The sequence below is a fragment of the Rhamphochromis longiceps genome, linkage group LG7, assembly GCF_057381845.1.
Source record: "Rhamphochromis longiceps isolate RC_006_pf linkage group LG7, R_longiceps_female_GT1.1, whole genome shotgun sequence".
In the NCBI taxonomy this organism is placed as follows: Eukaryota; Metazoa; Chordata; class Actinopteri; order Cichliformes; family Cichlidae; genus Rhamphochromis; species Rhamphochromis longiceps.
In genome coordinates, this window is record NC_140563.1 from 16,598,273 (window position 1) to 16,624,360 (window position 26,088).

The 26,088-nt window shown below is 39.5% G+C and overlaps 2 protein-coding genes across 3 annotated transcripts; one reads left to right on the forward strand and one right to left on the reverse strand.

Moving 5' to 3' along the window:
- Positions 1-1,056: 1,056 nt before the first annotated feature.
- Positions 1,057-17,499, forward strand: LOC146665089 (solute carrier organic anion transporter family member 1C1-like). The gene is made up of 15 exons (XM_085411091.1): positions 1,057-1,235; positions 4,149-4,303; positions 7,312-7,453; positions 7,996-8,128; positions 8,303-8,424; positions 9,342-9,488; positions 11,655-11,753; positions 11,947-12,195; positions 12,481-12,645; positions 13,288-13,483; positions 13,679-13,844; positions 14,052-14,236; positions 14,411-14,475; positions 14,804-14,921; positions 17,116-17,499. Exons 2-15 carry the CDS (start codon positions 4,208-4,210, stop codon positions 17,339-17,341), a joined length of 2,109 nt encoding a protein of 702 aa, XP_085267217.1. The 5' UTR covers positions 1,057-1,235; positions 4,149-4,207; the 3' UTR covers positions 17,342-17,499.
- A 497-nt stretch (positions 17,500-17,996) lies between these two features.
- Positions 17,997-21,282, reverse strand: LOC146665090 (B-cell receptor-associated protein 29-like). 2 transcript variants are annotated; one of them, XM_085411095.1, is made up of 8 exons: positions 21,179-21,282; positions 20,664-20,770; positions 20,381-20,463; positions 20,122-20,269; positions 19,879-20,014; positions 19,535-19,631; positions 19,266-19,366; positions 17,997-19,180 (listed from the first exon to the last, which is right to left on the reverse strand). In XM_085411095.1, the coding sequence occupies exons 2-8, from the start codon at positions 20,753-20,755 to the stop codon at positions 19,145-19,147; spliced, it is 693 nt and encodes a 230-aa protein (XP_085267221.1). In that variant the 5' UTR covers positions 20,756-20,770; positions 21,179-21,282; the 3' UTR covers positions 17,997-19,144. The 2 variants fall into 2 exon arrangements, with proteins under 2 accessions (XP_085267221.1, XP_085267218.1); XM_085411092.1 differs by having other exon boundaries at positions 17,999-19,180; positions 20,381-20,481.
- Between the last annotated feature and the right edge of the window lie 4,806 nt (positions 21,283-26,088).

The window sequence follows — 26,088 nt, forward strand, 5'->3', positions numbered from 1 at the left end:
GGTGTCCCCATGGCAACAGAGGAATTTAAGAGATTAGGTCCCTCCTGTGTTGATAGGCACAGTGAGGAAATCATGACTTAATTTATTGATTTTTAATTATTTTTTATCAAGGGGACAAACACTGAAAGCACATTTGAACCTTTGTTGTTTGTGCAGACTTTTACTTTTGTCTAAATTAGTTTGCCTGTTTGTTACAGAGCATGCATTTTTTTTCTGAGGCCAGTAAGAAAAGCAGTCTGAAGTTGAACTGACATTTTATCCTACATCTTATCCTATTCACGTGATACATGTCTAGGGTCAAGGCAAGTTCACTGAAATGTCCAATTAGTTTTCAAGCAAAGAACTGAATCTCGATCGAAAACTTGATTGAATATTCACTGTTGCTGGCCTACTTTTAACAGAACTGACTTTTCCAGGATTCACTAAGTTTCACTGGATAGAAAAGTATACAAGATTTGTCCAGTGCTACCATGAACACCAGACCTTAAATAGCCAGACTCACTATAACTGAGTAACACAGTCATGGTTTGATCAACAAATGCGCAGTGAAAACTGCTGCATTATTTAGTATCTGCTGTAATTACAAGTAAGAACTACGCCATCAGACTATTATCAGCTTAATGACAGTATTATGCACTTCATTTGCATTTGTCTGTGAACGTCGAATTGTTCACCTTTAGTGTCTTCACCCCTTGAAAGCTGTAAACACTGCATACTGTTCAGCGACTGGAAGCCACTGGCAAATAATCCATGCACTATTTGAGCGGAATTATGTGAAAAGCAGAGCGGCTATTGCATTTTTTTGCGGCAAATTTGCGTCACAACAGGTCTAATCTATTAGATAATCAACGCAGAAATTCACGACTTAGTTATTTGGGTTGCTTGACCTACCTGCACTCATGCACCCATATGTAACGTTTGACAGCCTGCAGATTACTAGGGCTCAATGAAACGCAGGCTGGGCATAGTTTTGCTCCCCCCCCCCCCCACTCTGTTCAGGGTATATGCGAGCTCCACCGAAGATCGTGCTCAGTGTCTACCGTGTCCAGCGAAACACGCTGTTCTCCCTTCATAGCCTAAGAGCACACCGTGTGAGTGTAGGCGACTTAATGAGGAGAGACTGAAGATTTTCTTTTAAACCACTGGATGTCATTTCATCTCCTCTTTGTGTGCTGAATAAGAAGTAGCCTCAAATACGTCGTTAGGAGAGAAAGCTTTGAAGCCCCCACAGTTGGGTAAGTATCATGATGTTCTTTCGAGTTATTATCCCCAGTCATTCATGAGAATGAGAATATTCCTTTCTTGACGTATGTGTGTATTTAGTGGATAATCAGCGGTATAATAATAGCTGTAGATTCAAGTGACAAGAAAAAAAAAGCCCCAACAGAAAACTGTCAGTGAAGCTTCAACTGTGCATCATCAAACACTTAAATGGTGCAGTGCACACAGCTGTCTGCAAGAACAGCAGGTGATTTGGAGAATTCGGTGAAAGCTTACTGAGTACACAGTGATTAATCAACCTGCACGCACTGCCACCGATGGATAATTAAACAGGGGTCACGTACTTACCATCATTTGAAGTTTCTCGGTGTTTTGAGCTCAGCTTGATTAAAAGTGTTTGCTTTTCGCTCGGTGATCATTTGTCTTGCGCAACTGAAAGCGCAAAAGATCCTGGCGTGTTTTTCCACAGTGAAACTGTAACAGAGCAAAGAGCCTCACACATTCATATCACTGATATTTGTAGCATCAGAAATGCAATTTCTGTAGGTGTGTAACCATTAATCACTGAGATTCAATAAAGGACCTGCCAACAGATGGCACTTGGATTCACCAGGACCTTTAGAGAGAAGGCGGTATGATTGTACAAAAGGAATGCTTCCTATCAACATCTCTATCGGAGGAAACTTAAACAGGCTTCAAGCCAAACATATGAAATGTTTGGGGGATTTTGTGGATGTTTATGCACACTAATGATTGAGAAACCTTTCATTACACACAGGGGGATCTTTGTTGTGTGTGCAACCTTAATTGGTCGAGGTTTTATAAAGAAAATGTAGCTTTGCCAGTGCAAAACATGAGTGTGGGCATTTGTATAGTTTCCAGACTAGCTGTGTCAAAAGAAACTGCTGCTCCACTGAATGTCTGTCCTTGTTGAGTGAGTGTTTAAGCCTTTACATCTTCAGCCCTCTCAGCTTTTTTTTCTGTAAGACAGAAAGGAGTAGTTCAAAGCCATGCTATGGTTCAGTGCACTCAGTGAGAAGTTCACATCACTGAACAAGCATCCTGGCCCTGCTGTCTCTCATTCTGTATCATTTGTAACACTAGACCACATGCCACACACAAGGTTTTTTCTTTATATTTTTATATCACCAAGTTGTTGCTTCTTCGTCTCCCCAGGATGAAATAGCCAATTTGGTGTATTTACTGAGCTGCCCTTCATCCATAAATCAGCTGCTTGTATTTTCCATTAGCTTCATGAATGAGCTGTTGTTCCTGCTGACGTGAATGCAGTTATATGCTGTCATATAGTGCTCGCATTATGAAAACACTGCTTCTTTTTTTGCATCATGAAATCATTAACATAATGTCCCCAGTGTTTAAGAACGAGTGCTGCTCTTCTGCTTGACTTACTCTAAATATTATTTGCAGTCTGTTTTGAAGACTGTCAGATGAATTCGCTATGCTTACCTAACGGCGACATTTGGAGAGTGGCTCACACATTCATTGTCTTTATCCGCTTTTTTAAAAAACAAGGGTGTGGGGATTTTTTCCCCTTTGAAATACCATTCAAGGAATTGCACTAGTCATTCTTGTAGTTCAAAAAGCTAACAATCGTGAATAAGAACAATTAACTGAAAGCAGATTTGATTGAAATCTGGTGTACAAATTTGACAAAAATTGATTGACTAGATCTAACTAATAGTCACATTTATACCACACACACATTAATTTATCGGTTCTGGAGATTTTGTAGATCTTGTAAGTCTCGTGTTGATCAAGGAAGAATTTAAGCATAAAAATGTGGAAACTTAGAAGTGGTATTGTTTAACAAATTCTTAATTTGATGCCAGCATCAAGTCTCAAAAAAGGGCATATAGGGCTGTGCCCTACATTTTTCATAGCAGGCTTGTACAAGTCATTTTATGAGTATTTCTTTAAGTTATGAAAGCTACTTTCATCTGCTTCCTTATTCATAAGACGTCACCCCAGCAGGTTGTTCCACATGATGTAAGCCCGAAGGGATTTGTGTCTCCTTCCAGGATTGAACCAGGGACTCTGCAAATGCTGTTATCCACTTATTTCCTTAAGCTATAATAACCCTTAACAATAAATATTCCTGGACAGGGCATATATTACTAATATAACTGCTAAAATAGGAAATGGTATTTCTATAGTTAAATGCCATGCAAGGTCTTTGGCACCAAAATCCATGCAATTAATCCAAGCATTGATATTTTCTAATCTTGATTATTGCCCAGTAGTATGGTCGGGTGGTACAATGGAACGGATTAAGAAATTGCAAATGTTACAAAACAAGGCAGCAAAAATGATTTGAATGGTTGTCAGCGTAGAACAAATATTGTAAGAATGCATAAATGTCTTAAGTCAGTTAATTGTAAAATTTAGATTTCTTTATTCTTTACTTGTATTTATTAGAAATATTATTGTTACAAAGGTAGTAATTCATTTGTATAAACACTGTATTTCAGTATAGACAGAATATGCTACTAGTTAGGTTAGTTAGATTTTTGTTACCCAAACCAAGAACTAGTTCAATCAAAAGAACAGTTTTGTATAAGGCTATGGAAGAACTGAATTTGTTACCAATGCAGATAATACAAGAAACCAGTAAAACTGGATTAAATAATTGGAACTGGATTTGGTCTGACTTTTGACCAGTGTTAAAAATGGCAACATGAATTTGAAATATTGTCTGTGCACTGTAGTAATGATGGTAAATCAGTCTTATCTGTGCAAAGGTTAGGTGATCAATGCTTACCCTGATACGAGACCTTTGCATTATCAAAATGTAAAGCTGCGTTGCAGCAGCTGATGGGGATCTTAATAAACTAAACTAGACTAAACTGGTTGTTGTTGCACAATAGTGGCTTGGTATGTAATCTCTAAATCTGACTTCATTCCAATAGGCCCAAGTGAGAACAGCTACAGTAAGTCATCAAAAGAGAAACCACAGTAGGAGGCTGCTATGAAGAAAATGGACAACACAGCCACAGACAGCTGGATTGTGGACAACAACCCTGACTCCTCCACAGTGAAAAACTCCTGTCACCCAAATCTGAAGGTAGTCTACTTTCTCCCTCTTACCGAAAACAATCTTAAGTGAGTTAATATTCACAAAAAACTGGCATCATGTATTTTTAATTTCTAAATATTAAAAAATATATATAATTCTTTTGTTCTCATTCTTAAAAAGTCCAAACATCAAACTGGGAGGACCTTCCTTTCTACGTTTCTTTTATAAAGCCTGTAATTACACATGAGACCAGCCAACGGAGACGGTTATGTTTACCAGAGAAAAGTCATATGAACACGTAGAAATCATTTCAGCCAAAATGGACAAAGGCCCCACATGTTTGTCATTTTCCCAAGTCATCTGACTGGCCTAGAGGGTGCACACAAATCTCTCTCTCTTCCTATCAAGTGGGGTCACGTGTGTCTAAAAGACACAGAGTAGATTCATTAGTTGGCGGCACTCATTTATGTGCTTTCATGTGTAAAAATGGTAAATGGTAAATGGCCTGTATTTATATAGCGCTTTTACTAGTCCCTAAGGACCCCAAAGCGCTTTACATATCCAGTCATCCACCCATTCACACACACATTCACACACTGTGTAAGTAAATGCTACTACTCGAGATAACTCTCCAGCCAGTTTGTGTAAAAACACTTTATCACACTTTTTTCTCTGTGTTGACGAATCTATCAAACACCTACTTAAAATCTGAGTTAAGTGTAGGGCATGTAAGCCTTGTTAATGACCATGCGAGGTCTAGTGCAACAGCTCACGGTGCCCTTTGGACTTGGTATTAAGTCGCTGTGAAAAATTTCTTAGACAAAGTTTGTGCTTTTGTAAAAGAGGTCTGAAAGGAGGTTTTGTACCTCTTTATTGGATTATGAGGCACACTGAGCAATAATTAAAAAGCTGCTTAGTGAACTGCTTAGGTAACTACAAGAAACAGTTACATGGAATTCCAGTAATGCTGCTTTTTTCCTCTGTGTGTGCTTTCCATTTCTGCATAGTAAAGCTATAACAAACCTCTCAGCTGGTTCTACTGATACAAGCGGTCTGCATACTTTTGATCTGAGCAGTCTCCATGCTTGTTAATCTCAGATTAGGCTTGTCCTATGTGCATGTGTTCTATGTCACTTGCAAACACTCTGAATATTCCAGTTGACTTTGCATGAAACTCTCGTTTAGATTCTTGTTGAAATGTGTTTCATTTGTCTAGTAATGATTTACAGAGACAAGCCACCAGAGATTTGGCTTTAGTTTTGTGGAGAAATTTCAGTGCTTGTCCAAATTTCAGCGTTTTCTTTTTAAATTAGTGTTAAGATTTTCTTTATGTGAAACGTTACCTTTTCTTCAATGTACAAAACAAAAATGTTTCTGTAAGCATATTATCTGTTTTTAATAGAGGTTTCAATAAATGTTAAATGGTAAAATTTAATGTGTTATTAAAAAATATAGGTTAAAAAAATTCTTGAAGAAATTAATACAGAAAATTCCTTCATTTTTAAAATGTACATTGTACCATATTTATACAGATTTCTTTTTACTGTGTTGGTATATATAAGCTCACGGCTGATGGTCAGTTCCTATAGAAAAGTGTTAATGGTGAAAATTGATTCGTTTGAATCAATTCGTTTTCTTTTGCTATAAAAGGAAAAGTCCAGAGTTCATTATTTTTCACAGTGTGCAATACAAAGGGAAGCATATGAAATGGAAGTAAGTAAGTAAAGTAAAGTAAGTCTGGATTGAGTGCTGCTGCTCAAATGTGGATATAGTGACAAAGCAATATGATATCCTCAATGCCTTCAATAGAGGAACGAGAGTCTGCTAATTATTAGGGCCGAGGTCACTGTAAAAGAAAAAGAACAAGTACGCTGGCAGGGCCCTTGGATGTGGATGGTTTCCTTAAGGATCTAGCTTGGGTTTGCAGAGACTTGTGGAGGTTTTTTACTGAATGATACACGTCTGTAACGTCATGTAGCAGGGGTACTAAAGAAGAGAGTTTATGCAATAGTTGACCTTTGGAGGAACAATGCAGTTTTCACTGTGGCCATGGATCACTGGGCTGGCACTGTCTCGGAGATATTCGAACGTGTATGGGAGTTTGTCCAGCTTGTGTTTTGCGCATTTATTGTGGTGTCCTGTATGGGGTGTGAATAATGATCCTATTTATGATAATTTTGTCAGTTATGCAATCATTATGTTTTGAAATTAAACTTTAAATTGTAAGAAAAAAACAAAGTGAAAAGAATTTGATATTTCTGGACAAGTAGGTTATATTGACATATTTATTATAATGCATTTATAATGCATTGCAGTTTGTTGTTTGGAAGCAGTCTCTTCTGCTTTCACTATTTTAATCCCTTACAGTGCAGGCTATGGTTACCGCACACCTGTTTCCAATTATGTGTCCAAGGATGTGTCTGTGTCCTTGTGGGATTGGCTTCTCTAATCCTCCCTTTGTGACTGACTGTCAGTGTCCACAGGCGGCTGAGCAGAAGAAGGAGGCTGCTCAATACACTCTCTGGCCCAGCGCATATTGCCAGCTGCCCTTTTATAAAGATGTATCTGAACTGCAAATTCATGTCATACACACACACATGTATCCTCAAAGAAATGCATTCACGTGCACTGCTGTAGCTCACTGGGTTCAGCATGCAACCCATATCCCATATGCCCATATAAGACTATTGCAGAGGCCCGGGTTTAAATCCACCCCCAGCAGTTTACTTTGTCTTCCCTCACTCTTTCTTCTAGCTTTTCTCTCCACTGCTCTGTCATAATAAAGCCTTAAAACCCCCGTATAAAAGAAATACATTCACTAAGTCTTGTGATAGGTTTAAGGTTAATTAGTGCAGGCTTGTGTTTTTGCTTGTTAGTCGAACTTCATTCAGAAATTCATTTTTATTTTGTAGTTGTATTTGAATCTGCGCCTGAAAAATGAAAGAAGGAAATTATGAGATGTTTGGACTGCAGTCAAAATCAAAAACAATCATATATCCATATCAGAGCCAGTGTGCCTGACATTGTATTGTTTTTTTCTTTTTGTGTCTCTGCAGATGTTCCTTGCAGCCTTGTCCTTTGCTTACTTTGCCAAGGCTTTATCTGGCAGCTACATGAAGAGCACAATTACACAGCTAGAAAGGCGATTTGATATCCCCAGCTATCTGATTGGCATCATAGACGGCAGCTTTGAAATAGGTGAGTTTCTCTGGCTCTTTGTGTACATTTCTGTATTTGGTGGCTGTATTTGTTTATTCTCTATTTATTGTATTTTTATGATACTAATGCTACAGCGAGACTGCTTAAAGGAGGCTTAAAAGTAGAGACGGGTGACAAAGCTTATAGTTAGAACTGGATCAGGTGACTCTAAACCATTCCTTAGTTATGCTGTGGAATACTGTGAGGTCTTGAACCAGGAATATTATGACGGCATGTTAATATTCCCAATACCATTGCATACTTCCATCTCATTTAAGCTTTGAATAGTGCCTTGTTGCATACCTAACTGACTATTGAAGAGTGAAAAATTGTTTTAAGCCACAGTATGCAGACTTGGAGTAATGGTTTATGTAGTTAGTTACAGACTTGTGGATCAGAATCAGTGCTTATCAAAGATAACACATCATGTGTATGATGTAGTTAGTGAGACTTTTCATGATTTATGATTCTGAGCAGTACATCTCATGTTTGGTGCCTCTGACTCCTCTCCATCTTCTTTTCTGATCATCTTAACCCTGTAGGGAATTTGCTGGTAATTGCGTTTGTGAGTTATTTTTGTGCCAAGCTCCACCGACCCAAGATCATAGCAGTCGGGTGTATTTTGATGTCTTTTGGAACCTTCCTGATCGCCATGCCTCATTTCATCATTGGCCGGTAGGCAAAGCGCAGTGTCTGAATGCATGCATCGCTGTTCATAAATTCCATTCATATATTACTTTGATCTCTGTAGTCTCTGATGTATTTGTGCTTCACATTGTGAATATCTAACAATACCTGGTGCTTTCTCCCTTCCCTTGTTTAACAGTCACATTGGTATTTTATACGCAGCTATAAGATCGAAACATCAATTAGATCTTCAGTGAATTCGACCAATAACCTCTCTCCATGTCCGGCAAGCTCACCTGAGTCCCTGAGGGCAGGTGACAGACCCTCTATACTGCCTTCTAGAGGTAAGACAAAAAACATTTATGTTGTTTATGACAACATGTGATTAAGGTTGAACTTTGTTTTTGCAGATACTGTTCGTGCTAGCATCGTTGCTAGGTCAGCACATGCGTGTTTATGTTTTAAGTCATTTTTGATGATGAATTGTGATAACTTGCACATATCCATGCTATAGTACTAAATGAGTAGGCTATTCATTCTGTTGGCTGTGAAATAAAAATGATACAGTACTTTTTAGAAGGTGCTATAGGTACATAAATGCAAAAAAGGTCATTTTAGCCCATTATAGGGAAGTTTCTAGGAAATGTGATGGTGTTATATCATACAAAGGCCAGCTTTTTTGAATATATATGCAGATATGAGAAGTTATCGTCATGAAATTAAAATGACTTGATACTTACGTAAAGCTTTGTAGGTGCATGAGGGCCAAAAATAGGTCCTTTTAGCCTGTTGCTTGGTAGTTTCTAAATGTTGATGTCAAAATATCTAATGCTGATAAGAACCTTCAGAAGTGTGTGGCCAACTTCTGATAGTGCAGGCAAAGTTGGGGGACAAAGAAACAAGCATACAGACAAACAGAGAGAGATTGCGGGGATTATAGTAAGATGTGTTGACTTATTGTGATAATAGAATATTTTTCATCAATGTTTTGTTAGTGTAAATCATAATGTATAGTTTCGGCCCATCTGGCAGATGGCGAGGCCGTTCATAGTTCACACAAGTCTTCCTATTGTATTGTTCAGAATTCAACCAATCTTACACATAACAATCACCATGTGTGTCATAATCCAAACTGTTCTCAAGGTCAAGCTCAAGGTCACAGTTGTTGTTTTATGGCCAGTAACCTGCGAAATTGAGATGGATCATGAGCTGCATAAGGCTCTATGCCATTGACATTCTGACTGCTGTTTTTAAACTGCAGGCTGTGAAAAAGAGTCCAGTGTTTCCATGTGGATCTATGTCCTGGTGGGAAATATCCTGCGTGGGATTGGAGAGACTCCAGTGCAGCCTTTGGGAATCTCCTATATTGATGACTACGCACAGTCCGATAATGCTGCTCTCTATATTGGTAATCCACCTTTGTTACAGCTGATAGCTTTGATAGGAATTGGGGGTTTTTTTAGAAATTTTTTGGAAGGTTATTTTGAAACTAGAAAATTAGATACTACTAAAGATGAGTTAACCTTCTATAGATTTCTGTAATAGGAATATTCTTGTTTCACTGTGCTTTCATGTTAGGGAATATTGGATGTCTTTAAAAGAAATTAAAAAAAACAAAAGTGCTGTCAACAGGCAGAAAAACAAAAAGTTTTGTAATGTTGTTTAAGTTGCACTTAAACAATAATATACTGCAGGGACTGTACAGGTAGGCGAACATCTGCTTATTACAGATGAGAGCAGGTTCACCCTGAGCTCATGTGACAGATGAAAAGTGGTTCTGGAGAAGCTGTGGAGAACATTATACAGCCTGTAACACTGTTCAGCATGAGTTTGGTGGTGGGTCAGTGATGATCTGGGGAGGTATATCCATGGAGGGATGCACAGACCTCTACAGGCTATGCAAAATAACCATGACTGCCATTAGTCATAAGGATGAAATCCTTGGCCCTACTATCAGACTCTAGTGCAGTCAGTCCTGGGTTCCTCCTGGTGCACAACAATACCCGGCCTCATGTGGTGAGTGTGCAGGAAGTTCCTGGAGGATGAAGGACTTGATACCACTGACTGCCCCCCTCACACACCTGAGCTAAATCCAATAAAAAAAAATCTAGGAGCTATTATGCTTCGGTTCATCCAATGTTGCCAGGTTGCACCTGGCCGTCTCATTAGGAGCATGCATTAGTATTGTCCTGCAAGCACGGTGGGGCCATACAAACTACTGAGCACCATTATGAGCTGAAATTTTGGCAAAATGGGCGATCGTGGCTCAAGAGTTGGCAGTTCGTCTTGTAATTGGAAGATCGCCGGTTCGAGCTCCGGCTCTGACAGTCCTTGGGCAAGACACTTCACCCATTGCCTACTGGTGGTGGTCAGAGGGCCTGGTGGCGCCAGTGTCCGGCAGCCTCGCCTCTGTCAGTGCGCCCCAGGGCAGCTGTGGCTACAATGTAGCTGCCATCACCAGTGCGTGAATGGGTGAATGACTGAATGTGTAAAGCGCTTTGGGGTCCTTAGGGACTAGTAAAGCGCTATACAAATACAGGCCATTTACTAAAATGGACGAGCCTCATGCATCATTTTGTCACTCTGAAAATAGCTCTTTTCCATAAAGCAATTTGGCATATTTCTTTTTTGGTAACCTATTACCTGGTCCATATCAGTATAGAGATCCAGATTATTTTTCCCCCCAATGAGATCTGACATGTTTTCGAAGTGTTCCTTTAATTTTTTGAGCAGTGTATTTGAGCCATTCCTATTGTATAAATAATATAAATATAAATAAAATTGAGGGCAGCACGGTGGCACGGTGGTTAGCACTGTTGCCGCACAGCAAGAAGGTCCTGAGTTCAATTCCACCATCAGGCCGGGGTCTTTCTGTGTGGAGTTTGCATGTTCTCCCCGTGTTTGCGTGGGTTCTCTCCGGGTACTCCGGCTTCCTCCCACCGTCCAAAGACATGCAGCTTGTGGGGATAGGTTAATTGGACAATCCAAATTGTCACTAGGTGTGAATGTGCGAATGAATGTGAGTGCGAATGGTTGTTTGTCCTTGTGTGTTGGCCCTGCGACAGACTGGCGACCTGTCCAGGGTGTACCCCGCCTCTCGCCCTATGACAGCTGGGATAGGCTCCAGCGCCCCCCGCGACCCTGAAAAGGATAAGCGGAAGCGAATGGATGGATGGATAAATAAAATTGGAACATTTGTTGTATGTAAGCACAACCAAAGCAAAGATGTCAAGTTCAGAGTATGAGGGGAAAGAAAGCCCATTTTGAGAAAATAACCTTTAAAAAAACTTAATGCATCTTTATTAGAAAACACTAAATATCATCATACAGCTGCTCCATCATACAACTAACGGTGCCTGACTACAGGTACACTGTTTTTGCCTGTAGTGGCTCTCTTCATTTTCAGTTTTCAGAAGTTTTAAGAAGATTTACTAAACTATCCAGTACAGTTTGATTTCTTTTTGTTTATAGGACATAATGTAATCCATTATGATTATGATTATGATTTTTTAACGATACAGAGATTAACCCAATATATATTAGGCTATAAGTAGGTGTTTTTTGTGTGTCTCAGGTTGTGTCCAGACAATATCAATAATTGGTCCTGTCTTTGGGTACCTGCTGGGGTCCCTGTGTGCCAAAATCTATGTCGACATTGGATATGTGGACATGGGTGAGTAACATGTCATCTAACCATCAACTACATCTTTAAGAATTTGAAAAGGTAATCAGTAAAAGTAAAAAGTGATCGTTTTTGCTTCAACTCAAGTGCTTAAGGAGCATGTGACTTTAGTAAATACATAATTGTGGTTAATTACAACCATAAAAGAATGAACAGCGCCAATAATGTGCTTCTATCTTTACAGAAACTATCACTATTACTCCTGGCGATGCCCGCTGGGTGGGCGCATGGTGGCTGGGCTATCTCATTGCTGGTGCCATCACCCTCATGTCGGCCGTTCCTTTCTGGTTCCTGCCAAAATCACTGCCGATGCCTGTGGAAAAGCATGACACCAACTGCACACCAGAGCAAACCAGATTTATTAAAGATTCCCCAGGCTTGAAGCACATGTTCAGACCCGAGGAGCCAGCTAATTTACATCTGATGGCCAGTGGTAGGATAGTGATCACAGTGTGCTTTATGAAAGAATGTTGATTTTCCATTTTAACCGTATTATTAAACTGACTGTGTGCAATTAATGGAATCTTAACGGCTCTAAGATCTGTTTTACTGCTATAGTATATATAATACTGTCATTTCTGTCGACAGTAAACACAAATAGAAGTTTATTCCTTCTTGTCAATGTGAGAAAATCAAAATAGTTTTAATGATAAATCAAAATAAAAGGCTGAGGTTACTTCAAGAAGTGAAAATCACTCATTTAAACATCCTTTCACAGAATTCGTCCCCACATTGAAGAGTCTCCTTGGAAATCCTGTGTACACCATCTACTTATGTGTGACCATTGTTCAGTTCAACTCTCTCATTGGTATGGTCACCTACAAGCCCAAATACATTGAGCAACACTACGGCCAGTCAGCTTCAAAAGCCAATTTTCTCATGGGTGAGCAAGATATTATACTAATTTATATTGTTTACCTTATTTGGATTATTTTGTTCTTTTATCTTTGTAAGTGAGATCTTTGTAGAGCTAAAAGCTTGCTTAGAACCACTGCTGTTTGGCTGAAAAGTACCTATTTAAGGATGCAAGTGATGTGAGCTGGATGGTAATCATAAGAGTTTCATGAGCTGGCTTTTGATCAATTTTTTATACCCCGACTCCAACTTCCCTCTTAAGTAAATGCTGCAAATTCAAGATGACAACCTGGTTTACCTCAGTCCTTGGGCATTTGACAGACAAACGACAGACATTGATTTAAAAGCACTTGAGGCAATCAGACCAATTAACATGTCTCCCTGATGCGAATGGAGACAACGTTGCTCTTTTTGTCCCCTGTAACCGAGTGGGTTAAGAGTACATCGGCTGATGAGAAATACGTCCCAGATCCTCTGAACCACCATAACTTATTTTCATCTTTCGCAACATGACTTAAGTAAAATATAAATGAGAGTGCTTTGATGTACATGAGTGTTCTGACTTTGATCCCTTCTGGCGAGTGATGTTGCTGCCTGATATCGCCTGTTTAAGTTCTTTCTCGATTCTCCATCCATTTAAGGATACGCTGTATTCTGCGGTGTTTCATAGGCATGATCAACATACCTGCAGTGGCCCTTGGGATGTTCTCCGGAGGGGTTGTGATGAAAAACTACAAGCTGTCTATCATGGGAGCAGCTAAATTTGCCTTTGGGACCTCTCTGCTGGGTTACTTTCTGTCACTCCTATTCTTTGCCATGGGCTGTGAGAACGCTAAGGTCGCAGGCATCACAGTTTCATATAGTGGGTATGTAATACCTTTGTATATTTTCCTTAGTGGACTTGATAGTCATCAAACCAGGAAGTAGATTCAGAGAAAAAGGGATTGGGGTTTTATTTATTTAATCTGCCACTGTTTTTAATTCCATGGCTCGTTTTTCTTGTCTGATCGATGTTTTAAAAGGGCTGACAATCACATGCCTTTTTTTTGTGTCACATGCAGACTGGGGGGCTTATCTTATCAGGAGCAGTCTCTCATCTCTGACTGTAATTCGGATTGCTCGTGCACAAGCAGAGAGTGGGATCCAGTGTGTGGAGAGAACGGGATCACCTACGTGTCCCCGTGTTTGGCTGGATGCAACTCCTCCACTGGCTCTGGCAAGAACACGGTCAGACACACACCACTGCCCTCGTGAAACTTGCATGCTTTTCAGTAAACGCAGCATGATATTCAGGCTTGATTCTCAATTTTCATTCATATCGTACCGCAGAGAAGCATGTGACATTTCCGTGATTATTTACAGACAGAACAAGTGTTTCCTGCTGTGCCGCAGCTCATTTATCACTGAGTCACACCTTGTTTTCTTTTCTGTCAGGTGTTCAACAATTGCAAGTGTCTCGCGGTGGCTAATACCCAACCAGGCAACTTGACAGCCAGCCTGGGTCAGTGTCCACACAGGGACAGCTGTGAGAAAGTCTTTCCATACTTCCTGGCTATGTCTGTCCTCAGTTCCTTCATCATCTCTCTTGGGGGTACACCTGGCTTCATGCTGCTTGTCAGGTCTGTCATATTCTGCTTTTGTGCCTTAAAGCCACTTTTTGCTGTAATGTTGTTTGTATTGTTCTGAAACGTCTCCCTCTAAGAAATACAAACGTCATTCTTTCATTGTCATTCTTTAAGTGTTGCCAGGTTAAAAGTTGAGTCCTGTCTAATACCACAGTGTTGTTTCTAAAGGTGCATTAAACCTGAGCTGAAGTCTCTCGCTCTTGGAATCCACACCTTGGCCACTCGTACCCTTGGTGAGAACCACCTTTGCTGTTCTTGGCATACATCACTGTCTATTTCATTTACATTTCAGGCTCACAGACATTTCCCTCAAGCTGACTTTCAGCATAATATATATAGTGAGCACAGTTATTGGGAGATCACCAATAAAAATTACTTTTTATGTTAAATTAACCCAAAGTATTTAGCTTAGTACGGCTAATTATCAGTTTAGCTGTATAATTATTAATATTCAAAGTTATTGTAAGGAAGTCTGACTTGTTTAGATTGTAACGTGAGTTCAGGCGAACCGTGATTTGACTTGAAATTCTGACATAAGTTACTTTATATGTTGTAACTCAGCTGGAATACCTGCCCCTATATACTTTGGAGCCATAATTGATACGACCTGCCTCAAATGGGGATACAAGATGTGTGGAGGAAGAGGAGCTTGCAGAATATATGACACTTCAGCTTACAGGTACTTGTAAGATGCCTTTATTTTAACTTTGCATGTGATTTCTATGGGATTGGCTATCCTTCAAACTCTTGATTTAGTGACCCTGTAATCAAGTTATGTGCAAGTTATTACGCACAGCCATGAGTTATGGTTGATTTATTTAAAATGCTGAACCCATAGCAGATCTTAAATGTACCGCTGGAGGAACAGTGCATTCAAAATAAAAAGTGAAGAACAATTGTTAACAACTGTCAGACCAGTGATTTTAAACACTTTCTGGCATTGATTTCTTTTTCTTTGTCTCAGCTTCAGACACCAAAACAAGCGCATGTTCATTTTTTTTTAATCACTAATGATAAAAAGGGATTCAAGTTCAATTCTACCTAAGTAAGGATTAGCATCAGAATTCTATCAGACATTTTCATTACAAAATAATATTGATTCATTCTCCACCCCCCCCTCCTCCCCCCACTGCACCAAACTACTGTTGGGGCTCTGCCCATAATCTGAAAACCACTGAACTGCACGCTGTCAGCAGTGAACTGATGGTGTTAGGCACACTAGGGAAACTATTGGTTAGAGACTTCTGCACAACAGAATTATAGCAACCATGTTTAATGACCTCCTTGCACTTGAAATGGTTGCTTCAAAGATGGAAACAAGGTCCAAGACCACTTTAGTCAGTTTTCATCTTCAGACCGACTTTGGTGAGTCAAGACCACGAAAAAAGGGCAACAGGATGGATTCAGTCAAGTATCAGTTTGTCACTGAATGGAGTCAAGTTGGCAATGACAAACAATTTGCTTGTTTACTGTGAAAAATCATTGAAAATGACAAACCTGGTTCTGTCTGTCTACATGTTTTCGTATTACTCTTACACTTTACTCTTAATGTTTTTTTCAGGGTGGAGTGATTGTACGGGATAGGTTTTTAATACATTTAAAAAAGAAAACTTGGGTGCACTCGTTTAAATTTAGTTAAATCATTCACTTAAATCTTTTAATAAGTGGCTCTACAAAACCTTTTAACTTGACGAGGCCAAGTCCTGTTAACTTCTTGTTAATGATCAAGATTGGCTACAACTGGTAGTTTCTTTTTGAACTCCTAACCACAAGTGTGCATTGAGAGTCTGCCCAGAACCTCACAGAATTAAAACAGAAATTCAGAATTTCCTCCACAAATAGTGATGTAGTTGCTGAGGAACAGCAATTTAACCACAAAGTGGCACGGGCGCTCAGCAACCCTGCTTTTATATTTCTGTCTCTCTTCCACAGCATGCCTTTTAGCCTGTCTTCCTTCTCTCTCCCCAACCGATCGCGGCAGATGGCCGCCCCTCTCTGCCGGAGGTTTCTTCCTGTTAAAAGGGAGTTTTTCATTCCCACTGTTACCAAAGTGCTTGCTCATAGGGGGTCGTTGATGGTTGGGTCGTTCTCTGTATGTATTATTGTAGGGTCTACCTTACAATACAAAGCGCCTCGAGGCGCCTGTTGGTGCTGTATAAATAAAATTGAATTGAATATAGGAACTAGAGTATAATCACTTGGCAGGCAGTTGGGTCAAGCCCCCTACTGGAAAGAAATGCATTGCAGGCAAGTATTCTTCACTTGTGATCACAACATGTTGGAAGTGTGTCTGCGTTCAGCAGCAGCTGTTTGGAAACTTTCACTCGTCTTTCTGAGACTGATTGCAGTCGGTCCAAATTGAACTGCAATTCTTTGACAGGTTGCTTCCCACCAGGTGACCGGTGCAATCGCTTTGTGACAGAAGGTGGTCATCCTAGACGTTGAGGGTGTTGCCCACCCTCTGGGCAACCAGCTGCAGTAGTTACTGCAACTACATGCAAAATGCAAAAATAGTTCAGTAACATCCCTGGGCTATTACAGATTTGACCTTGTCACAGTCAGGTTTACTGCTGTGTTTTAACGGTAGTGCCTGAGAGATTGCAGTTTTGGACCAAAGTATTTTGACTGTAATAAATAAAAAGAGCAGTAATTTTACCTTTTCTTAATTTCAAGTCCTGTCTTTAGTAGAGAGCTAAGATTGTGGCATTACAACATCTTCCAAAAGGACTAGAAGAAAATGCTATTTATACAACTTTGAATGGGAAAAAGTCCAGTAGTGACTAACCTTTAGGGATTTGTAGCTTCACTTAGAGCTGGCCTAAACCGTGACGGAGCAGTTCGTACTCTTAACTGTTGCTTTTTTTTTTGTACAGGAGAGTCTACCTGGGTCTGACTTTGGGCTTGAGAACAGTCTCCTTCTTCCTTTGTATTTTGGGATTTGCTCTAATCAAAAGACATATTAGGAAAGAAGAAAAACATGTGCTGACCAATGGGAGTGCAGAGTTGGAAACACTGAGGAAAGAGGAGAACAGCTCTATACATTGTGAGCAGTTTGTACTGGCCTTGGACTGCAATCCCGACAGAGAAACTCGCTTGTGAGCCTCGGCGCATCTTCTTTTCTTCTGACTCAGCCCGACGAGCACCTCACCTCACATCTACTGAGGAAGACACACTGTGGACATTTTTCATAGCACACAGAGTATATATATTTGTAAAGGATTTGCGTAGATGTACGGTATCTGAAATTAGTCATTTTATAAAACAGTCTGATATTTCTGGAATGTGTATGTGTTTGTGTTTTTCATGAATGGAAGACTTTCATAGAAAAAAAAAGATTGTAATTGTGTTGTACTTTCTGTTCTTCATTTTTATGATTAAACGTGATAAAATCAGATTTTGCATTTTAACATTTAAGATGCCTGAATATGATGGTTTAACATACCTGTTTGTGCTGTGCTCATGGCTTTGCTTTTAGTTCATGCATGCACAGGTCTGTCTAGTGTCTCTCACACCTGCATCGCGTTTCTACTTGTGAATGAAACAATTGGTCAAGGGGTAGATCAAAGCTTGAGCAACAGGAGTAGCTCCTTGAAAGGGTATCTCCTTTCCATACAGGGTAAAACCCATCACTTCCTGTACAGATATAAGGGGATGTATTCAGTGACCTAACTGTGCCTTACAGTATGAAATTAAATAGCACAAATTCCACAGCTGTTTTATTTTTGACGTATAGTGGCTTTCAAAGCACCTTTTCTAGGTGATTATACAATCATCTACTACAAATATACAACACTGGGCCTCTTAATCACACTGATCATAGCAACAAGTTCAGGAAATATTATTAATTATTATGAAAGTTTATTTTTCATACTCATATTTATACCATCAAACTGTCACCAGAGTATGATACAGTATGTCAAGATTAGGTTTGCCCTCCTAAAGTCAGTTCAGTTAGAGCCACTAGCTTAAAAGAAGATTATTATTTCCATCTTCCATATTTTATACTTGAAGATATGGGTCTTACAACCCAAGCCTTCCCCAGAGGCAGACGAGGCAGGCAGAGAACGAGTAGAGCTCCTCATACAGAATAAAGTGGAGGTGCTATTCAAATCGGCTTCCAATTTGGCAGTAAATAGCATAGATTATATGAGATTTGTTGATAATCAGCCATCAGCTGATGGCTCACAGACATCTGGTGAAATGGCATTTGTGAGCAGCTTATATATATGTGTATGTATATGTTTTTACAGGAATCTGTGCAGGTTTCTGGAAAACTAAGTACACCATTAATGCTTTCATAGGAATTACTATAAGAGGGTAAGTAGCAGTCAGGAGCTGCTAATCAAATGCACATGATTAACTGATCAGCAAGCTTGACTAGCTCTATAAGCAGTTCTGTCAGTTTGCTGGTCTGGAGCATTCAGGTGTATGCAAAATAATGCAACAGGCTGTGAATCTCCCACAAATTAACCTCAAAGTGACACCTTCTATTGTTCACAGAAATAGGAAAAATCTAAGAGCAACATCTCAAATTACACAGCTCTCCATTCACATGTGAAATGTTCAAGTTCATGACAGCACATCCCATTACAGTGTATAGTTTATAGTGTGCATCCCATTGATGTACAATATAAAAGTCATTACAGTAACACTAACACTTTGTGTTTATAACACAGCTTAGCAGTCAGTAAAAAAAGAAACAATGCATATTCATAATGAAGAGTTACTGTAAGTTAATAGCAAGATTTGTCTATTGCACTCAGTTCAAACTTTAAACAACAATGAAGATTCAAAGACAATAAAAACAGGTCGGGTAGCAAACTAGATACAGCACACAATCGAGAGGTATAAGGAAAAAAATGTCCATGGAAGGAAGTAAGAGCTGATACTGTGTTTTAATGTTCACCAATCCTTTTTGTCTTCAGCGCTCTGAAGATTCTGTCAATTAAAAACAGGATCAATGTGGGATTAGCAGTGTGAATATACAGGAGATATTCTGTGATGTGTGTTTGTCATGTATTACCTGGAGCTGATGGTGTTCTCTGAGCAGTCTGTCATACTCCTGAGCCAGACCTTTGGCTTGTCTCCTCATTGCCTCAATATCAGCATCAGACTTACGAACAGCTACACACACATACACGCACTTAATGATTACAAATTTGGACTACATATCATAAATGCTTTTCAAAATGTATCTATTGTACAACCATATGACCAAGAGACCTCTTTGTCTACATGCTCTGCAAACGTAGGTGCAGCTTTCCATTAACGTATTTAAATTAGGTCGCTCACCCTCCTCGGCAGTCTTCAGCTGACCCGCCAGCTTTTCCACCTCCAGCTTCAGCTGCTGCTTTGCTGCTGACATGGATTTTTCCTTTTCCAGGAAAGACTAAGCACAAAGGATTCTCCTTAGTTACTGAGCTTAAGCTGATTATTTAAACAGCAGATGACAGAGCACATGTTAAGTAGAAAGCATAGGAAAATGAAATCACAGCATGGTGTGTGCCTACAGTATGCTAATGCGTGGGCATGACCCAGAAACAAACAAACAAAAAAAAGCAAAGTAATTTTTATTATGTTACTTGACAAAAAAAAAGAAAAAGAATTAAAAAAAAAAAATTAACTCTGTTTCTCACTTGCTTGAGGGTCAGTTTGTCCTCCTGCTGCTGCTTAGCTGCTCTCACAGCATTGTCTATTTGTGACTGAAGACCTGCGCTGTCCTCCATGGTGACAGCAACCTGGTTTAGCAAAGTGGCAACCCGACGCATCATACTGTGTTGAAGTCACAAGACAGAAAAAACACAACAAAATAAGACAGTACTTCAACACGTGTGAAGGGTGTGCAGATGGAGCAAAGTAAGTGACAAAATTCCACTAACAGCCAGAGAAAGAGAGAGAAGCCAGATATGTAGAGGTTCCTCTGGGCTCTGAAAAGCTTCATGTGGACGTGGTCGTACACATTTGGGTTCACTTTAGCATCTTGCATGGGCTCAGGACCGGAATACTTCTGCACCTCGCGTAAAGCGTCTGGAAGGGTGGACAGAAACACGACCAAGTGGGATTTGAATACACTTGCTATTATTTTTTAATATCTGTCACACAAAGGAGATTATGTCTGACTCAAAAAAGCTCGCTTACCCAGGAAAAGAACAATAAGGACCATTATTATTGTAAAAAAGCATTTATTCCAGTAAGGAGATAACCAGCTCCATATTCGCCACCTGAAAATCAAACGCCACCTGCAATGTAAAGGTATAGACGGTCTGCTGGGGAAGGATTTGAATGCACTCTACTGGCTATTTGTGTGAACTGCCCGTTTGGGATGATATATCTTTTTAAATATTTCAGAAATTGTGCTCCTTAAAGCAAGTATCTAAATAAGCTTTTGATGACTTATGATATGCTTTTAAAATTGCCTTACCGCTGTGCTGATATTAAAGGCACACACAAAATAAGGTTGACTGTGATCTCTGCATACAGGAAGAAAGCCACCACCGTCCACTGGAGAGTCATTGCCACTGTGATTCTCTGCAGAGATAAGCACATTGATCTATGGGTAGTGTTTTATACTTGTGGAAATCTGTTTTGCCTCCATTGACGAGAGCATTTGTCTGATAGATACTAGCTTTTAGATTAAATTACTCTATTAAACAAGCGGAAGTGGGTGTGAAAGTGGCCAAGTATTCCTCTATTTTGATCTAAATTTCATCTAGGAAACCAGGCACCACGCACGAGTTTCTGAGCATGCATATAAATGTGTCTACAGGCCTACAAAGCAGGCCAACAGTAGCAGCTATTCGGCTGTTTTCTCTATATGGGACATTTATATCAACATTTATACCAAGTCATTCATCACCGGCTGTTCTGAATGCTGAGCTGGAGCCTACAGCGAAATATAAATCTATGCAAAGCAAAAATATAAAGTTGTTGGCTTACCGGACAAAGTTGTATGGTGCAAAGTAGGCTACTGGAAAGTCCAGACGAGCACACATGCGCGCACACATTCACGACAGCTGCTGGGGAGCCTCAGAGCACCCACAGCCCTAAATAAAACTCTGCCGGATGGCCTCATTAGGGAGTCCCCTTTGGATTGCATCAAAACCCTTAAAGTGATCAAAAGATTAGTTTTTAGTGACAGAATGATTTCAAGAAGTTGTTTTTGTTTGCCTTCATAATGTTACTGTACAAAAGAACTAGGGGAGACCGGGGATAGTTGTAACGTGGGTCAGTTGTAACACTTCCAATTTCTCCAATCAGGGCTAAGTTTCAAATGATGTGACTCATCCTGTGCATGCCCAATTCAGTTCTGCTATCACATGTGAAAAATCAGCACATTTTGTCAAACACAGACAATTTAACACGAAAAAATGTAATTTGTATGCCAAAAAGTAAGTTTTTCTACTGTATTTCAATGTTTAATAGCATTATCTGCTTTACAGTTAAACTCATCAAATTTAAATTATGTTATTTGTATGTCTATGGGGATATATTCTGTGTAGGTCTTTAGAGCTAGTGTTTTAGCCGTTGGCTGTAATGTTAGCTAGTTCATGGCTATAGGAGTCTGGGTTAGTTGTAACAGCAACAGTCTGGGTTAGTTGTAACAATAATGCAGATGTTACAACTTACCACACTATTACTTTAACTTATATTAAACAAGTTGGGGCAACGACATCAGCAGAGAGAGGTTCACTGGTCGCTTTTGTATATGTGGTTAATGCCATTGGCAACACAATTACTTCACTGTTTGTGTTCCCCACACATATATTATGCAGACCACTGTGTCAGAGATGGACCAGTAGGAAGTACTGGTAGTGGAAATAAATCAGGATGGGTGCAAGAAACAGATTTCCTCATCTTTCTGAGGCACTTTGCAAACCACACCAAGGTAAGCCAGGATAAAAAGTAATGGAATTGCGATGCTGGTGAACAAATACATTTTTTCAGCTTCATTGTTATGTTTAAAATTGGTGCAAGAGTTGTAGGTTATAATGCCCACTGAGCCAATGAGGCCAAACTCAAGGAAGACCAACCAAAATTAATGAAATATTCAGTTGCAGAAAATTCCATAATTTGTCTTTTTTGGGGGGGTTGGAATATGTTCAAAAGCTAGATTTCTGCATTCTGTCACACACACACACACACACACACACACACAGCTACATAAATGGCTCTAAGTGCATTCATGTGTTGAATAAATAAAGATTACATGTTAATATTTTGTCAGTACCCTTATTTCATTGTGTTACATTTCACCCCAGGATATGTTACAACTAACCCAGACTATGGGGTTAATTGTAACATTTCACTCTTTGTGTTTGAGGCCATACCATGCAATGGGTAATTGTGCTGCAGAGAAAATAGCTGCACTATTTAATAGCCGAGACATGTAAATACTTTGCATTACATTTTGAATCCACTACCTTAAACGAGCTCCAATTTACAGACAGAAATGTCAAAAATGTTACAACTATCCCCGGTCTCCCCTACCCAGTGATCATTATATGATTATAGCAAATCATTAAAGCAAATATAACTGATGTTTTTCCCAGATATTATAATGAAAATAAACGGAATTCATATTTGCACTTCGGGTATAAATATGTTGGCTTTTCTAAATGATTTTTCTTTTCATTGAAGACTAGAAGGCCGTCCAGAAGGGGGCGATGTTGATTAAAGTTAGCTGTTGCAGAGGCGCCTGGAGGAGGACGACTTGGATATCTTTTGCAAATACTGCATTAAACTCACTCCAACACAATTCCTCATGTGATAATCAAATATAAGCACATTGAAAAGTGTGGATAAACGGTTCTATTTACAAACCAACATAATGTAAGTGTCAGTAAAATAAGGAAATACGAGCTCATTACAAAAGCAAATTGATTTCTTAGTTGATAGAATTGCTCTTATTGTGTAACCTTTAAAAAGGCTTCAGATGAGGGTTTTTTTTTGGACATTTCTTCCTCTCAAATGTACTCAGCTTGCAAAGTGTATTCACATGGGCTTCCTCTGTGAAAGAGACTGGGCTGCTATCCTTTTTGACTGCATTTCTCAGGAGGGCTGAGGAGCAAAATCTTTACAGCTGCACCCTGTGATAGCTTTTGGAGAGCGGGTAAATGAGTATGGCAGAACTGAATGTGCTTTGATTGCGTTCCTCTCCACATCATGTTAGAGGCTACACCCACTGTTTGTACTCATAATACATCTACAGGGAGGCATCCATAAACATGAAATTATGTACACACACCAAACATTTTATTAGAAACACCTGTACACCTACTTATTCATATAGTTATCCCATCAGTCAATAATGCGGCAGCAGTGCAGAGCATAAAGTTGTTCAACTACAGATCAGGAGCAAACCATCCATGTGGACAAAAAGAAACAAAAACACGATGGAAACAAAAACAAGCAATTACAGACATGATTCTGCAGGTTGGGCAGGTTTAAATATTTCAGGAACTCACAATAGAAATAGAAAATACTTGAAAAGAAAAATGGGAGTGAATGGCAGTTCAGTGGATGAAAATGCTTCGTTCAAGAGCGAGGTCAGCCGAGAACAACCAGACCGGTTTTAGCTGACAGAAAGGTGGTATTGGTTCAGATAACCACTCGGGAAAAGAGCATTTCAGTGTGCACAATCCACCTCGAGGTACAAATAAGTAGGGTGATTTGTAACACGATTGTACAGATTACAAATACATAAGCTGAGAGTAAAAGGGGGAAAAAACTCATTTGTAAATTGACAGTTTGGACTCAAGTGGTTTATTCACTCAAATGGTCCCACTTCAGCATTTACTTACAGATGAATGTCAATGCTTCACATTTCTCTTGCTAGAAATATGATTAAGCAGTCTTTATTAACAGGCTACGTACCACAGGCTTTTAAGGTGGCAGTAGCTAAACCATTACTTAAAAAGCCCTTAACTGATCCATCTGTCTTAGTTAATAGACAGTTAGTTATTATATTCTTTTAGTAGTCTTCACAGAGTTAGCTTATTATTTGCCAAGAACTGGTTTATTTGAAGAGCTTCAGTCAGGATTTAGTGCAACAATGTACAGAAACAGCATTAGTGATGGGTACTGATAAATCTTCTTACAGTATCTGACAGTGGACTCATCTCTGAGCCTGTTAGACCTCAGTGCAACATTCAACACCAATGACCACAATTTTTTTACTACAGATATTAGAAAACATAGTTGGTATTGTAGGAATGTTTAGCTGATTTAGAGTTTAGAAATGTGTTAACATAGAATGTAGAATTATTGTAGAGACACTGACACTGCCCTCAATGTAATAAAGGCCTGACTGTGTCATGAACTTAGGAGTAGATTGTAGGAGACCCCTCCCCCAGTTGAACTGTGAAAGGTCTCAACATTTGTAACTGGAAAACTGTGGTCTGGAAGGGAGATGGGTTTTTATGACCCCTAGGGAGTCGCCTACATCCACAGTGTTTTAACTGTCATGCACACTCACTCACGTGCACACACATACACACAGGTATGCGTACACAGTCACTCACAAGCACTCACATAGACACGCGGGAACGCGCACATGTAGGTCCTCACCTGCTTGTGCACATAGACACAGACACAGAGTTTGCAGCACACCGTGGGGGGGGGGGGGGGGGGGGGGGGGTTATGATGGGGTCGCCTCTATAAAGCTGGCTGTAACTAACAAAGGGGTGAAGATTTTGCAGAGAGTCACACCGGCCTCGCCTTCCCTTCTAGAAGTGCATGCTTAAATGAAGATGAATAAAGATGAATAAAGGTTTTGTGAAATAACTACTGAGTTCCAGTGCCATCTCTGGAAGTTTCGACGAATAAAAGAACCGGGGTGAAACTGATTTCGTAACAGTATTAAAGGAACTTCACACTGTGATTTGTAATATATATATCTGATAGATGTAAATGGTCCTTCCCTTATATATTAATCATGGAGTTCCACAGGGTACTGTGTGGGGACCAGTTCTATTTACATTACACAGCTTCCAATAGGCAAAATTATTAGATAAATTCTGTATGCATTTTCATTGCTATATTGATGACACCCAGCTTTATCTATCTAAGAAGCAAGATGATACAAATCTATTACTTAAACTGTAAGCATGTCTTTAAGCTATAAAGGCCTAGATGACCTGTAATGCTAAATTAAGACAAAACTGAGGTTATTGTCCCGATCCTAAAAATCTAAGAAACATGACACTTAACTTTTATTTTATAGAGCAGTACCTTAGCCTCCAGTACGACTGCAAGGAATCCTGGAGCCATTTCTTGATCAAGAAATGCACATTAAACAAATCAGTAGGACTGCCTTGATTCATTTGTGAAATATCTCTAAAATTAGAAACTTCCTGTCACATTAAACGTGATGCTGAAAAACTAGTTCATACATTTATTATTTCTAGGCTGAACTACTTTTACTTCATTATTATCAGACTGCTCTAAAAGTAGTAGAAGAAAAGGCTTCAGTTGATACAGCATGCTGCAGCAAGAAAGAGACCATATTTCTCCCATATTAGCTTGTGTTTACTGGCTCCTTGATAAATTCAGACTTCAATTTAAAATGATTTTCCTCACACACAAAAGCTTGAATAATTAGACGGTCATATTTGAAAGACCTCATACTATCTTATTTTCTTAACCGAGCACTTTAGTTGTGGCGGCCTTACTTGTGGTTCCTAGAGTTTTCAAAGGTAGAATGGGAGGCAGAGCCTTCACTTATTGAGGCTCTTTCCTGTGGAACCGGCTCCCAGCTTAGATTTAGGAGACAGACACTCTCTATCTTGAAGATGAGGTATACAACATTTTCATATAGCTTACATTGAGGGCTGGATCAAGTATTTACC

Coding starts and splice junctions, on each gene's coding strand:
- LOC146665090 (XM_085411092.1), bottom strand. CDS start 20,755: ATGACTCTCCAGTGGACGGTGGTGGCTTTCTTCCTGTATGCAGAGATC. Junction 20,270..20,380: donor CCTTATTGTTCTTTTCCTGG/GTAAGCGAGCTT, acceptor CCACCCTTCCAG/ACGCTTTACGCGAGGTGCAG. Junction 19,632..19,878: donor ACAAACTGACCCTCAAGCAA/GTGAGAAACAGA, acceptor CTTTGTGCTTAG/TCTTTCCTGGAAAAGGAAAA.
- LOC146665089 (XM_085411091.1), top strand. CDS start 4,208: ATGAAGAAAATGGACAACACAGCCACAGACAGCTGGATTGTGGACAAC. Junction 4,304..7,311: donor CCTGTCACCCAAATCTGAAG/GTAGTCTACTTT, acceptor GTGTCTCTGCAG/ATGTTCCTTGCAGCCTTGTC. Junction 7,454..7,995: donor AGACGGCAGCTTTGAAATAG/GTGAGTTTCTCT, acceptor TTAACCCTGTAG/GGAATTTGCTGGTAATTGCG.